Here is a 16025-nt window from a genome sequence, read left to right as displayed (position 1 = left end):
CCCCCCCCCCCCCCCCCCCCCCCCCGCTCCTTTCCTGCATTAAACAGCCAAACCTGCGGCCCACCCCCCTCCATTTCGGAGCATCTGGGCGGGGTCTCCCTTGGCCCCTTCCCCTGGGAGCGAGGGGTAGGCTGGAGGGCAGGGCCAGATTGCGGCAGAAAAGACGCAGGGCCCACTTCCTCTTCCAAGCCTCTTCTCCCCCTCCTCCCCGGCAACCCCAGGGAGATCCAGAATGTAGCGGCATTCTCTGACCCTCCCAGCTCCAATCCCGGGATGGGGAGGGTGTGTATGTGGGGATTGCTTACATTCGACCCCACCTGCAAGCACTGCAGTAGAAACTAATGGGCAGTCGATGGCGATTTGCATCTCATTTAAATATTGCCCAAAGCAGCTGGAGCCTTCCCAGGCCTGCTTCAGCCGTCGGTCACCTCGGTGTCCTTCCTGCGGCCAGTGTCCTCACTGACTGGGTTTTACCACCCTGACTTCTAGGTCTGAACCTCCGGTTGCCAGGTAGGTGGATGTGAGAGGCCCGATCCTCCTGGTTCTCTGGAGGCCATCCTGTCGCCGCTGGCACCATGCTGTCCCCTCAGAGGGCTTTACTCTGCAACCTCAACCACATCCACCTCCAGCACGTCTCTCTGGGCCTGCACTTGTCCCGCCGTCCCGAGCTACGGGAGGGGCCCTTGAGCACACCCCCTCCTCCAGGAGACACTGGGGGCAAGGACAGCAGGGGCCCTTGCAGCGGGACTGTGGTGGACGCCAATTCCAACAGCTCAGCCGTGCCCTGCCGATGCTGCCGAGAGCATGGGCCAGGCCTAGAAAACCGGCAGGACCCATCACAGGAGGAAGAGGGGGCTGCCTCTCCTTCGGACCCGGGCTGCTCCTCCTCTCTCAGCTCTTGTTCAGATCTCAGCCCAGATGATTCCCCCATCTCAGTCTACTCTCGGGACCTCCCTGGCGATGAGGATGCACACCCTCAGCCAAGCATTATCCCCCTGGAGCAGGGCTCCCCAATGGCTTCAGCAGGCCCTGGTACCTGCTCCCCGGACAGCTTCTGCTGCTCTCCTGATTCTTGCTCCGGAGCTTCTTCCCCACCGGGTCCTGGCCTGGATTCGAACTGCAACAGTCTGACCACCTGCCAGGGCCTCCCTTCCCTAGGTCTGGAGGAAGAGGACGAGAGTGGGGAGCAAGATCTTCCTACCTCCGAGCTTTCAGAGGCAGATGATGGGAAAATCGACGCTGGGAAAACAGAGCCCAGTTGGAAAATTAATCCCATTTGGAAAATTGACACAGAGAAAACTGAAGCTGGATGGAAAATCACTGAGAACAATAACTCTGGTTGGAAAATCAACGGAAATACAAACTCTAGCTGGAAAACTGAACCTGGAAAATTCGACTCTGGTTGGAAAACCAACACAGGAATAACTGATTCTGGGTCGAAAACGGATGCAGGGAAAACTGATGGAGGATGGAGAAATGACGTCAGCGAAGAGCCGGTACCCCACCGGACAATCACGTCCTTCCATGAGCTGGCCCAGAAGCGCAAGCGGGGCCCAGGGCTGCCCCTCGTGCCACAGGCCAAGAAAGATCGCAGCGACTGGCTCATAGTCTTCTCGCCCGACACTGAGCTGCCCCCCATCGGGTCGCTGGGCGGCTCCTCCGCACCTCCCCGGGAAGTCACCACCTTCAAGGAACTCCGGTCCCGAAGCCGGGCCCCGCCTCCGCCCGTCCCACCTCGGGATCCCCCAGCTGGCTGGGCCTTGGTCCCGCCGCGGCCCCCACCCCCACCTGTCCCTCCCCGGAGGAAGAAGAACCGACCTGGGCTGCAGCCCATAGCGGAGGGGCAGCCAGAGGAGGGCAGGGCGCTCAGCCCCGTGGCTGGCGAGGAAGCCCCAGCCGCTAAGGAGCCGGAGAAGCCTGGCGCGCAGGCGAGCCTAGAGGGTAAGAGGCCGCCGGAGGAAGCAGGAGGAGGGCTGGGTTTCGGCCATGCCTCCGCCTCTGAAGCTTCCAACCCGGATCCCTGTCTCCCCTCCATTCTGTGTCACCCATCCTCCTCGCCCCTTCTACCAGGGAGCGCTCCGGGAAAGGGAAACTGGGTGGGTCGTTGGGTTACGGAACTAACTCTTTGCTCCCTCTTTCTCCCGCCCCTCCTTGCCTGGCTGCCCGTCCCGCTGCCCTCCTTCCCTCTGCGCCTGGCCCCGCCAATCCCGCCTGCAGCCGGTCCCCTCTTGCTCCCTCGGCCCCTGGTTTTCCGGTTCTCGGCCGACGGGCGCCCCCTGTTGGAGGGTGGGGGCGCGGGCGCAGCTGGGTCTCTGCTCCTAGCGCCTCTGGCTGGGTGGCCCGGCGCCGGTCTGCGGTTGCTGGGGGCGCCGAGCCCCCCAGAGGAGCAGCTGCTGCCTGCCCGCCTGTCCCCGGTGGGAGCCTATTCGCCTCCGACTCGGGGGGCCCTGCCCTGCCTGGCCAGCCCCGAACTGGCACTGCTGCTGTCCCCGCTCTTTCCCAGAAGTAGCACCTTCCCCGCCGCGGCTCCCCCACTCCGCCAGGTACCCACCCCCCCGCTGCCACCGCCACCTCGTTCGCCGGAGGCCCCTCGCTGGACCAGGAGCCCACCGCCTCCGCCCAGGCTACGTAAGACGGACCCGGGCGAGCCCCACGGGCCACGCCTCAGACGGGGCCGACCCGCCTACTCCAAGGTCCCTTCCACCCTCGCCCAGCCCTTAGCTTTAGCTTTTTTCCAGGGCTACCGGGCTTAGTCCCCTCCTTAAATATGGACAGATTCCAAGCCCCGTTCATTGGTCCTAGGGAGTTGAGGGAGATTGCTGCTGTTCCCGTTGCATGGCCCGGCCCCACTCCCTCCAGGCCCGCGCTGGTCATGGTGGACGCGGGCTTATCCGGCCTCCATACCCAGTCTGGGGGGATCCCAGCAAGTTCATTGTTAGGGACCTTGAGTCACACTCTCTGAGGATTCCTTAGCCAGTGCAGTTCGAGTCTGACCCCCACCTTGTTGGGGAAGGGTGGAGGGTGAAGCTCGCTGGAACTCATTGGCCCAGGAGGTCCTGGCCACGCCCTCCTCACGAGTCTCCCCAGACATGGGGTGAAAGGGGCGCCCTCCGCCGAGATGCTGGCACGGGACCGGGGTTTCTCCTTTCCGGCGCCTTCCGTCCTCCCCCATTCTTTGGTTCTCACCTCTCTCCGTCTCTCCTCCCTTTCCCGTCTGTCTGCCTTTCCATTGGTCCAGGCTCCCCACGTGCTCCCCGGGTCTCCGCGGGCGGGACGGGGCCCGGGGCGGGGCGGAGGGCTGCTCCTCCCTTCCCTCTCCCACTCGCTCCCGTCCTACAGGCTCCAGCCTGGCGGGCGGGAGGTGAGCGCGGGTGTCCCGCTCCGGGACTTCCGGGATCGAGGAGGTGGGAGTGGGCCCTGAGGAAGGGGGAGTGGGGGTGGCGAGTACTGGGATATGTGCAGGATTTGACTTGGGGGCCCGAGTAAAGCTGCCCCATGCTTCATGCGGCCCCGCACCCCCTCTCCCTTCAGGGTCAGGGGCGCTGCACATCCGCAGGAGATGACCTATGCGGGAGCCCTTAGTCCTCAGGGTAACTCTTGCTAAGTGTCACTGCTTCCTTCTTCCCTTACCCTAGTCCGTAGTTCCTGGTCATTCGCCGGTGTCCCCGGGGCCCAGCGGCTGTGGATGGCAGAAGCCCAGAGTGGGACTGGCCAGCTGCAGGAGCAGAAAAAAGGTAGGACACCCTGTCTCCTGAGCCCTGGCTTCTGAATGTACTGCCCCCACTTAGGCCCTCCTCTCAGTCATTAAGGGTCAAATTGCATAAGCCAGTCTCTGCTTTAACGCGTCTTCCCTCTTCGACCCCTCCCAGGTCTCCTGATAGCCGTCAGCTCCTCAGTGGATAAAATCATCTCGCACTTCGGGGCCGCCCGGAACTTGGTTCAGAAGGTGAAGGTGGCTGGGGGGAGGATGTTGGGAATGACAGATTAATGTAGCCCTGGGGGCGCAGGAACGGTTGGCAGGAAATGGCTGGAGGTACCTCTGGACCCATCCGCATTGCGCCTCCTTCAGGCCCAGTTGGGGGATAGCCGGCTGAGCCCGGACGTGGGGCACCTGGTGCTGACCACCCTCTGCCCCGCCCTCCACGCCCTGGTGGCGGACGGGCTGAAGCCTTTCCGGAAGGACCTTATCACTGGGCAGCGCAGGAGCAGCCCCTGGAGCGTGGTGGAGGCCTCAGTGAAGCCAGGTGAGTGGGGAGGGTGTGGGACCGCTCCGCCGTGTGCAGGGCCGGGGACTGGCTCACCGCACCCCATGTCCTCAGGCTCCAGCACCCGTTCCCTGGGAACCCTGTACAGCCAGGTCAGCCGTCTGGCCCCGCTGAGCAGCAGCCGAAGCCGCTTCCATGCCTTCATCCTGGGCCTCCTCAAGTGAGTGGCCTTCTTCCCACTGCCCCACCGCCACCCATGATCTGGGGACCACAGGGGCATCATGGGTGGGACACAGTACTGATGCTCCATGTCCCCAGAGAAGGCCTCCCCTCTCCCATTCTCATCTCCCATCCCCCACCCAGAGAGGACTGGAGTCCTCCACCTCCCTGAATGTCCATTACCTCCCTTCTTCCACAGCACTAAGCAGTTGGAGCTGTGGTTTTCCAGTCTTCAGGAAGATGCAGGTCAGAGGCTCAGATGGGAGAGGTTGGGGTTGCTGGGCTAGCAGGGAGGGAGGGAAAGGGATCTCTTCTGCTGGTTCCTTCCCACTGATGCCAGATTGATACTAATCCAGATGTCTGATCTTACTACTTTTCTGCTTAAAACTCTTCCATGGAGTCCCATAGGAGGAAAGGTCCAAAGCCTCTGCCCTCTGCCCTATTCCCCTGCTTTGAGGTCCAGGGCTTTCCTTGGTCTTGCCAACAGTCTTCCCGTCTGGTCCTTCCTGCCCCAGGGCCCAACTTATGCTGTTCCTCCACCTGGAATGGGCCTCCCTGCCCCTCCTGCTTCCTGATGACTTTCATTCATCTTTCAGACCTTTCTTCAGTGAGGCTTCACTTCCACCCCCAGACTAGGCCAACTCCTAGGCCCTGCTGTGTGTACTCCCATGGCCCTCCTGTCCTTCTCTTTTCTAGTCTTTACATTGTTACTCAGATATTTGTCACTACTTGCTCTGTATCTATCTAGGCCACAGTTCCAGATAGGCAGGGATGTGTTAGTCTTATATCCCACCATGTTCCCCTCTCTCATGTCCCACTGCCAAGTACAGAGTGAGGCCTGGGAAGATGTCTGCTGACTGGTGGACTGATGCAGGTGTTCCTCAGGGACTGGGCCTAGATCAGGGGCTCATGTTGGCCTGCTCTTTTCCAGGCCTGCTGTCCCTCCTGTACCTGCCCACAGGATTCTTTTCCATGGCGCAGGGTGGCTGCCCCTCCCTGTCCACAGAGCTGTTGCTCCTGCTGCAGCCATTGTCGGTGCTCACCTTCCACCTGGACCTGCTCTTTGAGCACCACCATCATCTGCCCTTGGGCCCGCCTCAGGCCCCTGCCCCTGCAGGCCCAACTCCAGCCCTGCAGCAGACTGTGCAAGCCATGCTGCATTGGGGGGGTCGGTTGGCCCAGAGCCTTCGGGGAGCTTCTGGGGAGGTGGCTCCTGACCCTTCAGCCTCCCCAAGTCCTCCCACACCAGGCAGCTGGTGGGAGCAGCTGACCCAGGCCTCCCGGGTCTATGCCTCTGGAGGCACCGAGGGCTTCCCTCTTCCCCGGTGGGGACCCAGGCATCACGGGACTGCAACTGAGGGTGCACAGGAGAGACTCCTGCCCACAGAAGAAGCAACACCAGGCAGAGGTGTGTGGCTGGGGAGACTGTTTGGAGTGCCTGGAGGCCCCACAGAAACTGAGGGTGGAGCTGTAAAATCCAGGTAATGGAGTACCTTGTTCCCTCTATGACTTTTTGACTCCATCTCAAAGCCACCAGTGGCTTCATTTGAAAATCTCTAGTGATGATCTTTTAGGTCAGAGTTTGGGAGTATTTTTACAGCCATGAGCTAAAAATGGCTATTACTATGTGGTTACATTTTAATGGTTAAATAAGTACCTACATAATGTTCTGTTTTGCCTTTTGGCCCTCACAGTCTGAAATATTTACTATTTGGTCCTTTAGAAAAAAAAAATAAATTGCTGACCCCTGCTCTAGAGCTTGACCATTGGTGGCTTTCAATGGCTTTAGGTAATCTCTAGTGATCCTCTGGATTTTTCTGAGCCTGTATAGATCCTGATAGTTCCATTAAGTCTCTTCTGACTTTTGGTGTTGTAGACATTTGGTGTCATCTCCCTAATCATCCAAAAGTTACCTATGTCCCGCAACTGCCACTCTGCCTTCAAAAGTGACCAACTCTTGACCTCTTTTGAACCAGTCTGGCCCCTCAGTCTCTCCCTCCCTCCAAATCCCTGGGTTCTTGGGTTCTTTTTCTGAAAGTGGGGTAACCTCTGTGACCCTATGTCCTTCCTTCCAGGAGACCATCCAGCTGGCTGCCCCCGACAGTGAATGTGTTGGCTCTGGTAAAGTGGGGAGCACCTCCTGAGACTCCTCCTGAGGAGCTTGAGGCCTCAGCACCCAGCATGGTGCAGACCCACAGGTAAGAAGGATTGGGGAGAATGAATTGGTGTGTAACTGTGTGTGTTATATACGTGTTTCTGTCTTCATGGAGTGGACAGGAGGTAGTGTAAAAGACCCAAGGTTTTAAAATCAGACAGTGCTTAGTTTGCATTGAATCTGTGCTATTATTATCAGTGTGACACTAATTTCTCCGAGCCTTAGTTTCTTTCTCTGTAAAAAGAAGATAATTTTATACTTTTGTTATGGTTGTTGTGAAGACTTGGCATAATTTTGTAAAAGCACTGGGCACAGAGTAGGTACCCAGTTAGCGGTTTTATTATTGTGTGTGTACACTGAGGGGTTGTGTGGCCCTCTGGTGAGGTCTTCTAATTTGGTGCCAGGGACTGCTTCTCCTTTGGGGTCTTGTTTCTTTGGGATTCTCTCATTGAATTAAGCTTCCTGATTTTTCATTCATTCAGCAATATTTTTCAAGTATTTACTAGGTGTGAAGCATTATGCTAGGGAAAGGAACAAAAAGAGTCCTTTCTAAACAAAACATTAGAGTCCCTGCTCTCAAGTCCAGTGGAGATAGCAATGAATAAATGAGCAATTACAATCCAGTATGCTAAAGATTAGGAAGGACTGAGTCCTTTGGGGCCTCGTAGACAGGGCTTTTTCTCCAAGCTTGGCAATGCAGGGGAGGCTCAGTGGTGGTGTGGGGGTGTGCATCTGGCAGGAGGAATGAGAGGCAAAGGCAGGGAGGCTCAAGTGTGGTGAGGAATTGTGTGCACATGATGTTGTGCCCCTGTATTTTTATGTCTAAAGTTACATAACGGTTGCAGTGGAGGACATGATGGCGAGGCGGAAGGGGTCAGTGTGCCAGCTAAGGAGACGACTTTATTCTGAGGCAGTGGGAGCCCTTGAAGGGTCTTAAGCCTGGGAATGATGTGCTTGTGTTTTAGAAAGATCTTTGACTGCTGTGTGGAGAATGGCCTGGGGGAGGGAGGCCAAGAGAAATTCAAGCAGACCAATTAGACTATGCAGTGGTCCAGGGAGAGAAGAGAGGACTAAACCAGTATGGTGGCAGTAGAGTTGAAGAGAAAGAGTAAGATGGAATAGTAGTGGATACAAACAGCAAACAAGTTTTGGTGATGGATTGGATGTGGGAAGTGAGATGCCCAGGTTTTTGCCAGGAGCAACTGGGTAGAAACTGGTGCTGTTTACCACTGTAGGGGAAACAAGAGGGACTGGTTTGGAGGGTTAAGGTGAGTCATATAGTTTGCATATGTTGAATTTGAAGCACCAAAGGGAAGTGCAAATAGTGTCAAATAAACAGCTGAAGAGTGGATTTGGTGCTTAGGAGAGGGCTAGAGCCCCAGACAGAATCAACATGTTGACAGATGGTTCCCAAGTATCTTTCAGAGCCCAATGTTCACTGAGTGGGGAGATAAGGCCTGGGGACAGCGAGGCACTCCCACTTCACTTCATCCCAGCATCTTCCTCTGGCTCCCTTCAGGGCGGTTCGGGCTCTCTGTGACCACACTGCTGCAGGACCTGACCAGTTGAGCTTCCGGCGTGGGGATGTGCTGCGTGTCATTGCCACAGTGGATGAGGACTGGCTCCGCTGTGGGCGGGATGGCGTGGAGGGGCTGGTTCCTGTGGGGTATACCTCCCTTGTTCTCTAGCCCTGGAACCCTTTCGTTTCCTGCGGGTCTCCCCTCCTGTCACCTGGGAATGAAATGGCCTGTGAACACTAATCCTTGTAAACTGACCATCCCAGAAGCATTTTACCTATCTGCAAAATGACATATCTTCCCATATCCATTTCTGCTAATATTTAAAATAAACTTTCCTTCTTCCCTCCCATGCCCATCTGTAGGGTGAAATCTGCTCTTCTTCCAAATATATAAAAAGGAATTCCCCTCCATGTCCCTTTCTTCTTTCCCATCCATATAAGGGAACATCTCCCTTCCTATCTGCAAATGGAAATCTAGCCCTCTACTTTCTTCATCCATCAGTGGACTGTGCCAGTACAGTATATGCCTTGACCCCCAAGCCTAGAAGGACTTCTAGTTTCCTTCCTGTTTGTGGAATCTTCCCCATTCCAATCGCACGTTGCCTGTATTTATGATGTACTCATGCTGTACTAGGTGCTGAAGACCGAACACCCCTGGTGGGTGGGCCTGTGGTGTTGGTCTGCCTCCTTCCTTCTTTGTCCCAATAAAGAATAGGAGTTGAATGTGTGTGTCACTGTGGGTTTTAGGACATAGGCTATGAGAGAGGAGGGAGGACCTCTTATGGGAGACGCTTTCTTCCCAGCCCATGTTCAGTTTTTAATGTTTTCTGAGGAACAGAGACATGACCTCTGGTGCCTAAATCTCACAAGTGTTCCTCTAGTCTCAGACTTGATTTGGTTTGGTTTGACTGATAAGATAGGAGTCTGAGTAAAATATTGGGGAGGAGGAAAGACTTAAATAGCCCTTGAAATTGTACTTATTAATATCTGAGGTGAAGGGAAGGATTAAAGAGTTGTAAGAAGTGACACTTTTTTTTTTCTATTTAATACCTATTTAATGTCACTCTATGGTGATACAGTATCAAGTAAAAGCAAAATAACTTTCTGTTATTTATTTTTTTAGTTTTATCACATTACTTTTTTAGGAGTTAGTTTCCTTTCAATCTTTTGAAATAATGAGAATAGCTAAGATGCTCTAGAGGTTTGAAGATGGGATTGGGAATAACTATAAAGGTTGTCTATACAGAGGAGAAATCACCAAAAGGTTAGAAGAATAGAAAGGTATAATTATAACCGGGCAGTAGGAAAGTTAGGGGGAAGCTGAGAATTATGAGGTGAAACAAAGCAAAGAACTCTGGAAGTTTTTATCTTTGGGAACTCAGTAGAAGACAGTAGGCAGGACATGGGGGAAATAAAAATCTTAAGATTCAAAGCTCTGTAGTACTCAGTACCAGTCCTGGTAGACTCAAATGCCTTATATTTTTGTAATTTTCTAAGAATTAAATGTTACCCACTCCTGGCCAATTCATGTTATTCATCTACTCTTTGCTTTAATTTTGCTTTTTATGTGTATCTACCCTCTCAATTTTAGATCTCAGTTTGCATTTCAGGTGCTTCCTAGGTAATGTTTCTTTTTGTTTTTTTTTAAAGATGACCGGTAAGGGGAATCTTAACCCTTGCCTTGGTGTTGTCAGCACCACGCTCAGCCAGTGAGCAAACCAGCCATCCCTATATAGGATCCAAACCCGTGGCCTTGATGTTATCAGCACTGCACTCTCCCGAGTGAGCCACGGGCCAGCCCTAGGTAATGTTTCTCAAACTGGATTCTGAGCGCCTCTAGGAATCCTGTCATATTCTTAGGGGAGTCTGAGCTCTCGAGTTTATGAAGCTTTATGAAGTTGTACTTATATGTTTAAGGTTATGTAACAGTAGATATGGGAGACTGCTAATACTTTGACATTGGGACCAATATTTCTTAAAGTGATCTGCAGAATAATCTTGCGGAGCCCACGGTTCCTAAAGTTTCTTTAATGCTCATATAGAGTCTTCATTTCCCATGACTTAACCTGGCCTCTCCTTCGGACTCCTATTCCCATGTTCTTGGTTTTAAAGTGGTTAATCCTAATAACTGGGAAGAGTCCTAGAAGGACTTTGTTAGAACATCAGTGAGACCTGGCCTGATGCAACATTTGCGATCAGAGCCTAATAGCCTCAGGCTTGTGCAGGTGGTAACAGAGAAGTAGGACTTCCTTGCAGAACATGAAATAGACCAAATGATGATATAATAAAATCTAGTTCTGTAACATTATATATTATCTAGAACATCTGTAGTAGATGACAAAGGTTAAAAGTTAGAGATAAGCTTAAGAAAATTTAACACTAATATACTGTTTTGCAGTAATGAAGAGACTGTTACTTAACAGTGGAGTAGGACTTGCTGCTTCTGATCAACTGTATTCTAGCTGAACTCCCAGCCTAAATGTCTGGGAATTTTATTAGGCTTTCCAGTTATTGGCAGGAGTGGATTTTATCTTCCTCAATTAGTTGGTTATTTCTGACACTTTATTTGTGGATGAACACTTAGACTTTGGAGTTCTGGCTCCAAAGTTACTAGGTGACCTTTGGCAAGTTACTTAACCTACCCGAGCTCCAGTTTTAATTTCTACGAAATGGGAATAATAACTTCAGAGGGCTGTTATGAGGATTAACTAAGTAGCTATGTGATCTTGGGCAAGCTACTTAACCTTTCCGTTGCTTCAGTTTCCTTGTCTATAAAATTGGGTTTTGGTACCTATCAAAAAGGGCTGTTGTGAGGATTAATAAATGAATTCATGGAAACTGCTTATAACAGAAATGATCTAACACACAGTTGCCTAAAAACTGTGGCATGAAATTATTGCCAGCCTCAGGTTGTTAATGAGCATTAAGTGACATGATGCCAGTGTGTGCAAACGGTAGTGTGTAGAATAGTGTGGCATGTTTGAGAAACAGCTGGACTTATGGTATAGGTGATTATTGTGCTGATTGGTTAGACTGGGTCCAGACTTAAAAGATCCTGGTACTGAAGAAATGGCTTCATCCAGTAATTAACAGTGGTAAGTGTGCTCATGTAGGGCACAGGATGTTGATGATGTGGTTTAAGAGAGATCCCTTTGGAAAAAGAATGGAGAGATCCTGGAAGATAAATGGAGAGTAGGAAAGAAGAAAAAAATAGCAAGCTCACCACTCCACAGTTAGGAAAAGTTTTTTCCATTTAATACTAGACTTTCAAGGATTGAGATGCAAGCTTTTTATGCAATTACATCCAATGTTAAAATTGGTAATACATAATTTACAAAGATTAAACATCAAAACAATCATCTATTTAGATATGCTTTTGTAAAAAGGAAATATATATTAGCAGCATTTATATTTTCCGCAATCACACAGCCTACAGACATGCAGACTAACTCTGTATCTATTTGCAGTGATGTAGTGCTTTGCCCCACATTTCAAACACCGAAACCCACCTGGCAGCTGGGGGGTTCTTTTTATTTCGTTATTATAAAATAACTGAAAAATAAAAAAAGGCATTAATTTCTACACCAGTAAGAAAAAACAAGTTTTTGCACTTACCTAACATTTGATTGTCTAAAAAACATTTCAGTTTTTAGTCTTTCAACAAAAGAAAGATAAAATGACAGAGCGTAGTGTCTTTTGCTTCTGTTCTCGCATTTTACAAAGTTTTTTTTCTTTTTTATCTTTTTTAAAATTTTAGTGTTTAACACTATATAAAGGAAACATTGAATTTTAATCTCTTTCTTGTCATTTTCTTGCTTTTGACTAAAAGGATACCCCCAAAGTGCCCCTAGTCCCACCTCCCTCCCACCCACTCCCTGCAATGAAAAACAAAAGAAACCACTCAAACGGGCTTGGACATGCGATTTTTCCAGCTCCACACATGAGTATCATATACCCAGGTCTCTTAGTACTGTACAGTGCTTCTCTACAGTAAGAAAATACTCCAAACTATTTTCTTAATTCTCTTTTTTCTTTAATAAAATATTTATTTTCCTTTTTCTCTGCTCAAGGGGATCTTTGGCATCCCCTCTCTTTTGTTTTGTTTTTTGTTTTTTCCCTCAAGAATGACACAGAAAGGAGAAAAAGAAAAAAAGATTCAATGGAATGGAAGGTGGTTAATGTTTCTACTTAAACGAGTCAGAGCGTCGTCATCATAAGGGGAAATGTACAATTAGGACAGCATTGGTCCAATATTAGAAAAAAGTAATGGGGACATGTTTTCTATTGTATTGCTTACCAATCACGCAGCAAATATATATATATATATATATATTATATATATATATACACACACACACATATATACACACACAACTTGGCACATTTAAAAACCATCTTTTCTCTTATAGGAACATCTAAAATGTATATGTATACGTATGTCTGAGAAGACAACAAAGCAAAGCTTTTTAAATTTTATTTTTAAAGAGACAGATAGTCTGGTAACTTCTGGTCAAGAGAATGGGAAGGAAAGAAACACCCTGGATATACCTCCTAAATGATAAAGTCATTTAGGAGGGTGGGGGCAAGATGGGACTAGGGTGAAGAGAACACTGTCTCTTTAAGAGATGGACACTGAAAACTGTACAATTAAGAAAACAAGAGTAGTGTATTCAATTGATAATCTACACTCAACAACAAATACTCTGATAGATGAATACTGCTGAACAGTCTCTGTAGTGACTTTTGTTATGGGGGAGTTTAGAGTTCTTTTTACGTAGTTCTTTTTATGTTCTTTAAAATTATTCTATTTTGAAATGAATCTCCATTCGCACAGCACAGCAGACGTACAGAACCACAGCGTGTCAAAAACATGTGTGCTGGCGGGGGCCTGGTTTTCTCATTAGGAAAAAAATATGTTCAGTAGGTTATGAAGGGTAAAACAAATAAAATTATAAGAAGTACTGTGCCCTTCTGACCCCATGGGGGCCTTCCCTATCTCATGATTCCATCTTGGGGATTAGAGGTAGGGAGAGGGACAGCAGTTACAAGTGCTTTGAGTTGTCAACTCATGTTTTACTTTTACCTGGTTGGGTAAGAAAGGAGAGAGAAACTTTCCTAGTCAGGGACCAGGGAAGAGGCCCCAGCTACTGTTTCTGTTTTAGGTCTCTGGGGTAGCTCTTGGAGCCAACAGAGAACAGATGGAGTAGGGGTGGGGATCCTGGCCCTATCCCTTTGGATTCTGAGTTATACCTCGGTATAGGAAGCAGCTTAGTAGTGCCTGTGGGATTGGAGGATGACACAGAAAAACCCAAGCTGTGGGGAGGGGCAAGTGCTGTAAAGTACCAAAAGCTTCTGGTCATCCCCAATGTTGTCCTCTCTCCTCTCTACATTATTAACTCTTAGGTTGAAGCAATGGAGAAGAAAATTAATTAAATTGAACTGTCTTGGACAGATCCCCATCCTCTCCACTAGCTTCAAGGGTATTAAGTACCTAATATCAACGATATGGCCCCATTCCCTTTGCCTGGATGGACCCTTCCCACCCATGTCAACATCCAGAGAGCAGGAAGCAGGACAGATCAGCTCCACTGGATTCCAGATGCTTCAGGTTCTCATTCTTTGAGGGTCATTTCCGAAAGCTGTTTTCTGGGACAAACAAAGTACGCCTTCGCAGTTTCCTGCCTGATCCTTCCTCCAGCAAGTAGGTCACATCAATGGCTGAAAACAGAACCAAGGAGGCTCATCAAATGCCACTCTCCCACTCCTTATTCCAGATTTGAGCACTAAAGAGAGTATAAGAATTCAGTGATTCCTTTTCTGACCTATAAGCACTTTATGCCCTCCTCCAACCCTAGATGAAAAAGGTGGTTCTCTAGGGAGGGAGATCATCTCACTTCCCAGAGGTTCACTTTCAAGAATTAAAGTCAGGCCTATGAAGGAACTGGACCATTTTCTCAGAACACATTCCATACTGGGCCAGTAATTAGAAGTTGTTCTTTTGGGCCGGCCCGGTGGTGCACTGCTACAGTGCGCCGCTTGGGAAGTGCGGCGGCGCTTCCGCCGAGGGTTCGGATCCCACATACAGACCGGCCGCTCACTGGCTGAGCGAGAGCAACACCGAGGGTTGCGATCCCGTAGCCGGTCCCGGTCCGGTACGGGCGCGACACTGAGGGTTGCGATCCGTGGCCGGTCACGAAAAAAGACAAAAAGGAAAAAAAAAAAAGAAGTTGTTCTTTTTCACCCCCTCTCATTTCCCATTTACCTTAAACCCTAGATAGCCTGGTTATTCTTACCATTTTTCCCAGGGATTTTTTCAAGGAGATTGAGCAAGATCTGGTTGAGTCGTTCTCGTTGGTTATGCCGTCGTTCCTCAGGAGTACAGGATGACTGGGGTTCTTGACTACTCTCCTCTGTTTTTTTCTCACCCTCACTGACTTCAGCAATGGCCCCCTCCTGTTCTGGCTCCTCCAGGCTGGGCATCTCATTGGCTGCTTGCTCCTGACTGGCTAGAACCTCTTCAATCAAGGGTAGAGCATCATCCTCCTGGCCCAGGTCTTTTAGGGGAGGCTTTGAGCGCTCGGACTTCCAGGATGATCTGCCAGAGGATATGTAAATTTAGGGCAAGGCTGAGCAAAGTACTTGAGGAGGGAAGAGGAATGAAGGGTAGAGGCCTCAGGATGGCTTGAGATCCCTGAGTCTAGCTGTTAGACTTGGCTACAGGTGAGAAACTTGACTCTGGTCTTCACTTTATTATTGGAACAAATCACTACCCTTCTCTGAAATTTAACCTCTATTTGTAAAATTAAGCCTTTCTCCTTTCTCTTAGAATCTGAACCACAAATGAGACAGGAATCCATAAAATATACCAGGTCTGGTAAAACTGCTTAGCTGGTTCTGTTTCATGAGTACACAGAAGTATGGCACAACCCTGTGATCCCAATAGTTCAACTACAATAATAAATATTTAAAAGGAATTTTTACTTTTTCTTTTTCATATCAATTATGTAATATTTTTATCCTTCTGGTAAGCTACTGCTGTTGGTAAAACAGTAGTTATGCCCCCATTCAACAGGTAAGGAAACTGAAGAAAAGCCTTTTGTGCTCCTTCTCCAGGAATACCCCTTTCTCATGCACAAAACAAGCAAAAATAAAAACTATGAACCCAAACTGCTCAGCCAAAACTGTGCACTCCTGGCTACGTCAATTCCTTGACAGAGGCACCAAGAGCTTGAGGTAATGAGGAAAGCTTGCAGACATCTAAAAAAGACTTTCCTGAGTCTGTCTGGGCTACTCTGCAGAGAATACCCAGTCTTAGTGGTGGAGCCGAGTAGGTAGCTGCTAGTTCTCTTGCTCTATTCATGCTCTTGGTCAATCTCTTAGGATCCTCACATCCGCATGAGACTTACCGCCCTCCGTTCCTCTTATAGTTGTCTGGGACATAATGAGGCTGCAGAGAAGAAAAGGTAGAGGTAAGCATATTATATAAGCTGGCAAAGCTACATCTAGGCTGGGGTCACTCAGGATAAGAGAGGTAGGGCTAAAGCTGTACAAGCTGAGTGACTGTGTTTTAAGGTAAGAAGTTCAAAACTTCTGTCAACCTGTAGGCCATGATGGTTTTTAGTATTTTGTAATCCTACAGTGACAATAGAAGGGATAAGCTCACCATTTTCTCTGTTTCAAAGATAATCAATGAGCTGTTGATTGAGCAAGCAAGAACAAAGATGTCTAGAAGAGAGGAGGGGACCTGGTGGTGGGAGAGAGAAGACAAAAGACTATTGGGGGGGGGAAATAGGGGGGTATAGGTTTCCTTTCTGGTTAGACTATTTCTAAGTCTTCCAGGGTGACGGCTATGAATTTTCATAGGCCCACCAAAAGAAGACTCAAAGATAAGGGAGCTCAGTTGGGGTTTCATTATAGCAAAGAAATG

General features: G+C 49.5%; 2 protein-coding genes across 6 annotated transcripts in view; one reads left to right on the top strand and one right to left on the bottom strand.

The window, feature by feature from the left end:
* Window positions 1-8821, top strand: part of RUSC1 (RUN and SH3 domain containing 1) — a 10204-nt gene extending 1383 nt beyond the window's left edge. The window contains exons 2-10 of one of the 5 annotated variants that reach the window (XM_008588211.1): window positions 490-1941; window positions 3636-3734; window positions 3870-3946; window positions 4070-4244; window positions 4320-4425; window positions 4624-4670; window positions 5356-5905; window positions 6500-6622; window positions 8099-8821. In XM_008588211.1, the coding sequence (XP_008586433.1) occupies window positions 576-1941; window positions 3636-3734; window positions 3870-3946; window positions 4070-4244; window positions 4320-4425; window positions 4624-4670; window positions 5356-5905; window positions 6500-6622; window positions 8099-8267 (2712 nt within the window). In that variant the 5' untranslated portion in view covers window positions 490-575 and the 3' untranslated portion in view covers window positions 8268-8821. Of the gene's footprint in view, window positions 1-489; window positions 1942-2783; window positions 3405-3635; window positions 3735-3869; window positions 3947-4069; window positions 4245-4319; window positions 4426-4623; window positions 4671-5355; window positions 5906-6499; window positions 6623-8098 lie in introns of those variants that run through there. The other 4 variants (XM_008588215.1, XM_008588213.1, XM_008588214.1 and 1 more) reach the window with 4 other exon arrangements.
* A 2510-nt stretch (window positions 8822-11331) lies between these two features.
* ASH1L (ash1 (absent, small, or homeotic)-like (Drosophila)) overlaps window positions 11332-16025 on the bottom strand; it is a gene marked incomplete at its 5' end in the record, with an annotated part of 126394 nt that continues 121700 nt past the window's right edge. The window contains 3 exons of the mRNA XM_008588220.1: window positions 11332-13816; window positions 14392-14693; window positions 15505-15545. Coding sequence (XP_008586442.1) covers window positions 13725-13816; window positions 14392-14693; window positions 15505-15545 — 435 coding nt within the window. The remainder of the gene's footprint in view (window positions 13817-14391; window positions 14694-15504; window positions 15546-16025) is intronic.

This window comes from Galeopterus variegatus, unplaced genomic scaffold (assembly GCF_000696425.1).
Source record: "Galeopterus variegatus unplaced genomic scaffold, G_variegatus-3.0.2 Scaffold4721, whole genome shotgun sequence".
Lineage (NCBI taxonomy): Eukaryota > Metazoa > Chordata > Mammalia > Dermoptera > Cynocephalidae > Galeopterus > Galeopterus variegatus.
This window is presented reverse-complemented; position numbering and strand designations above follow the sequence as displayed.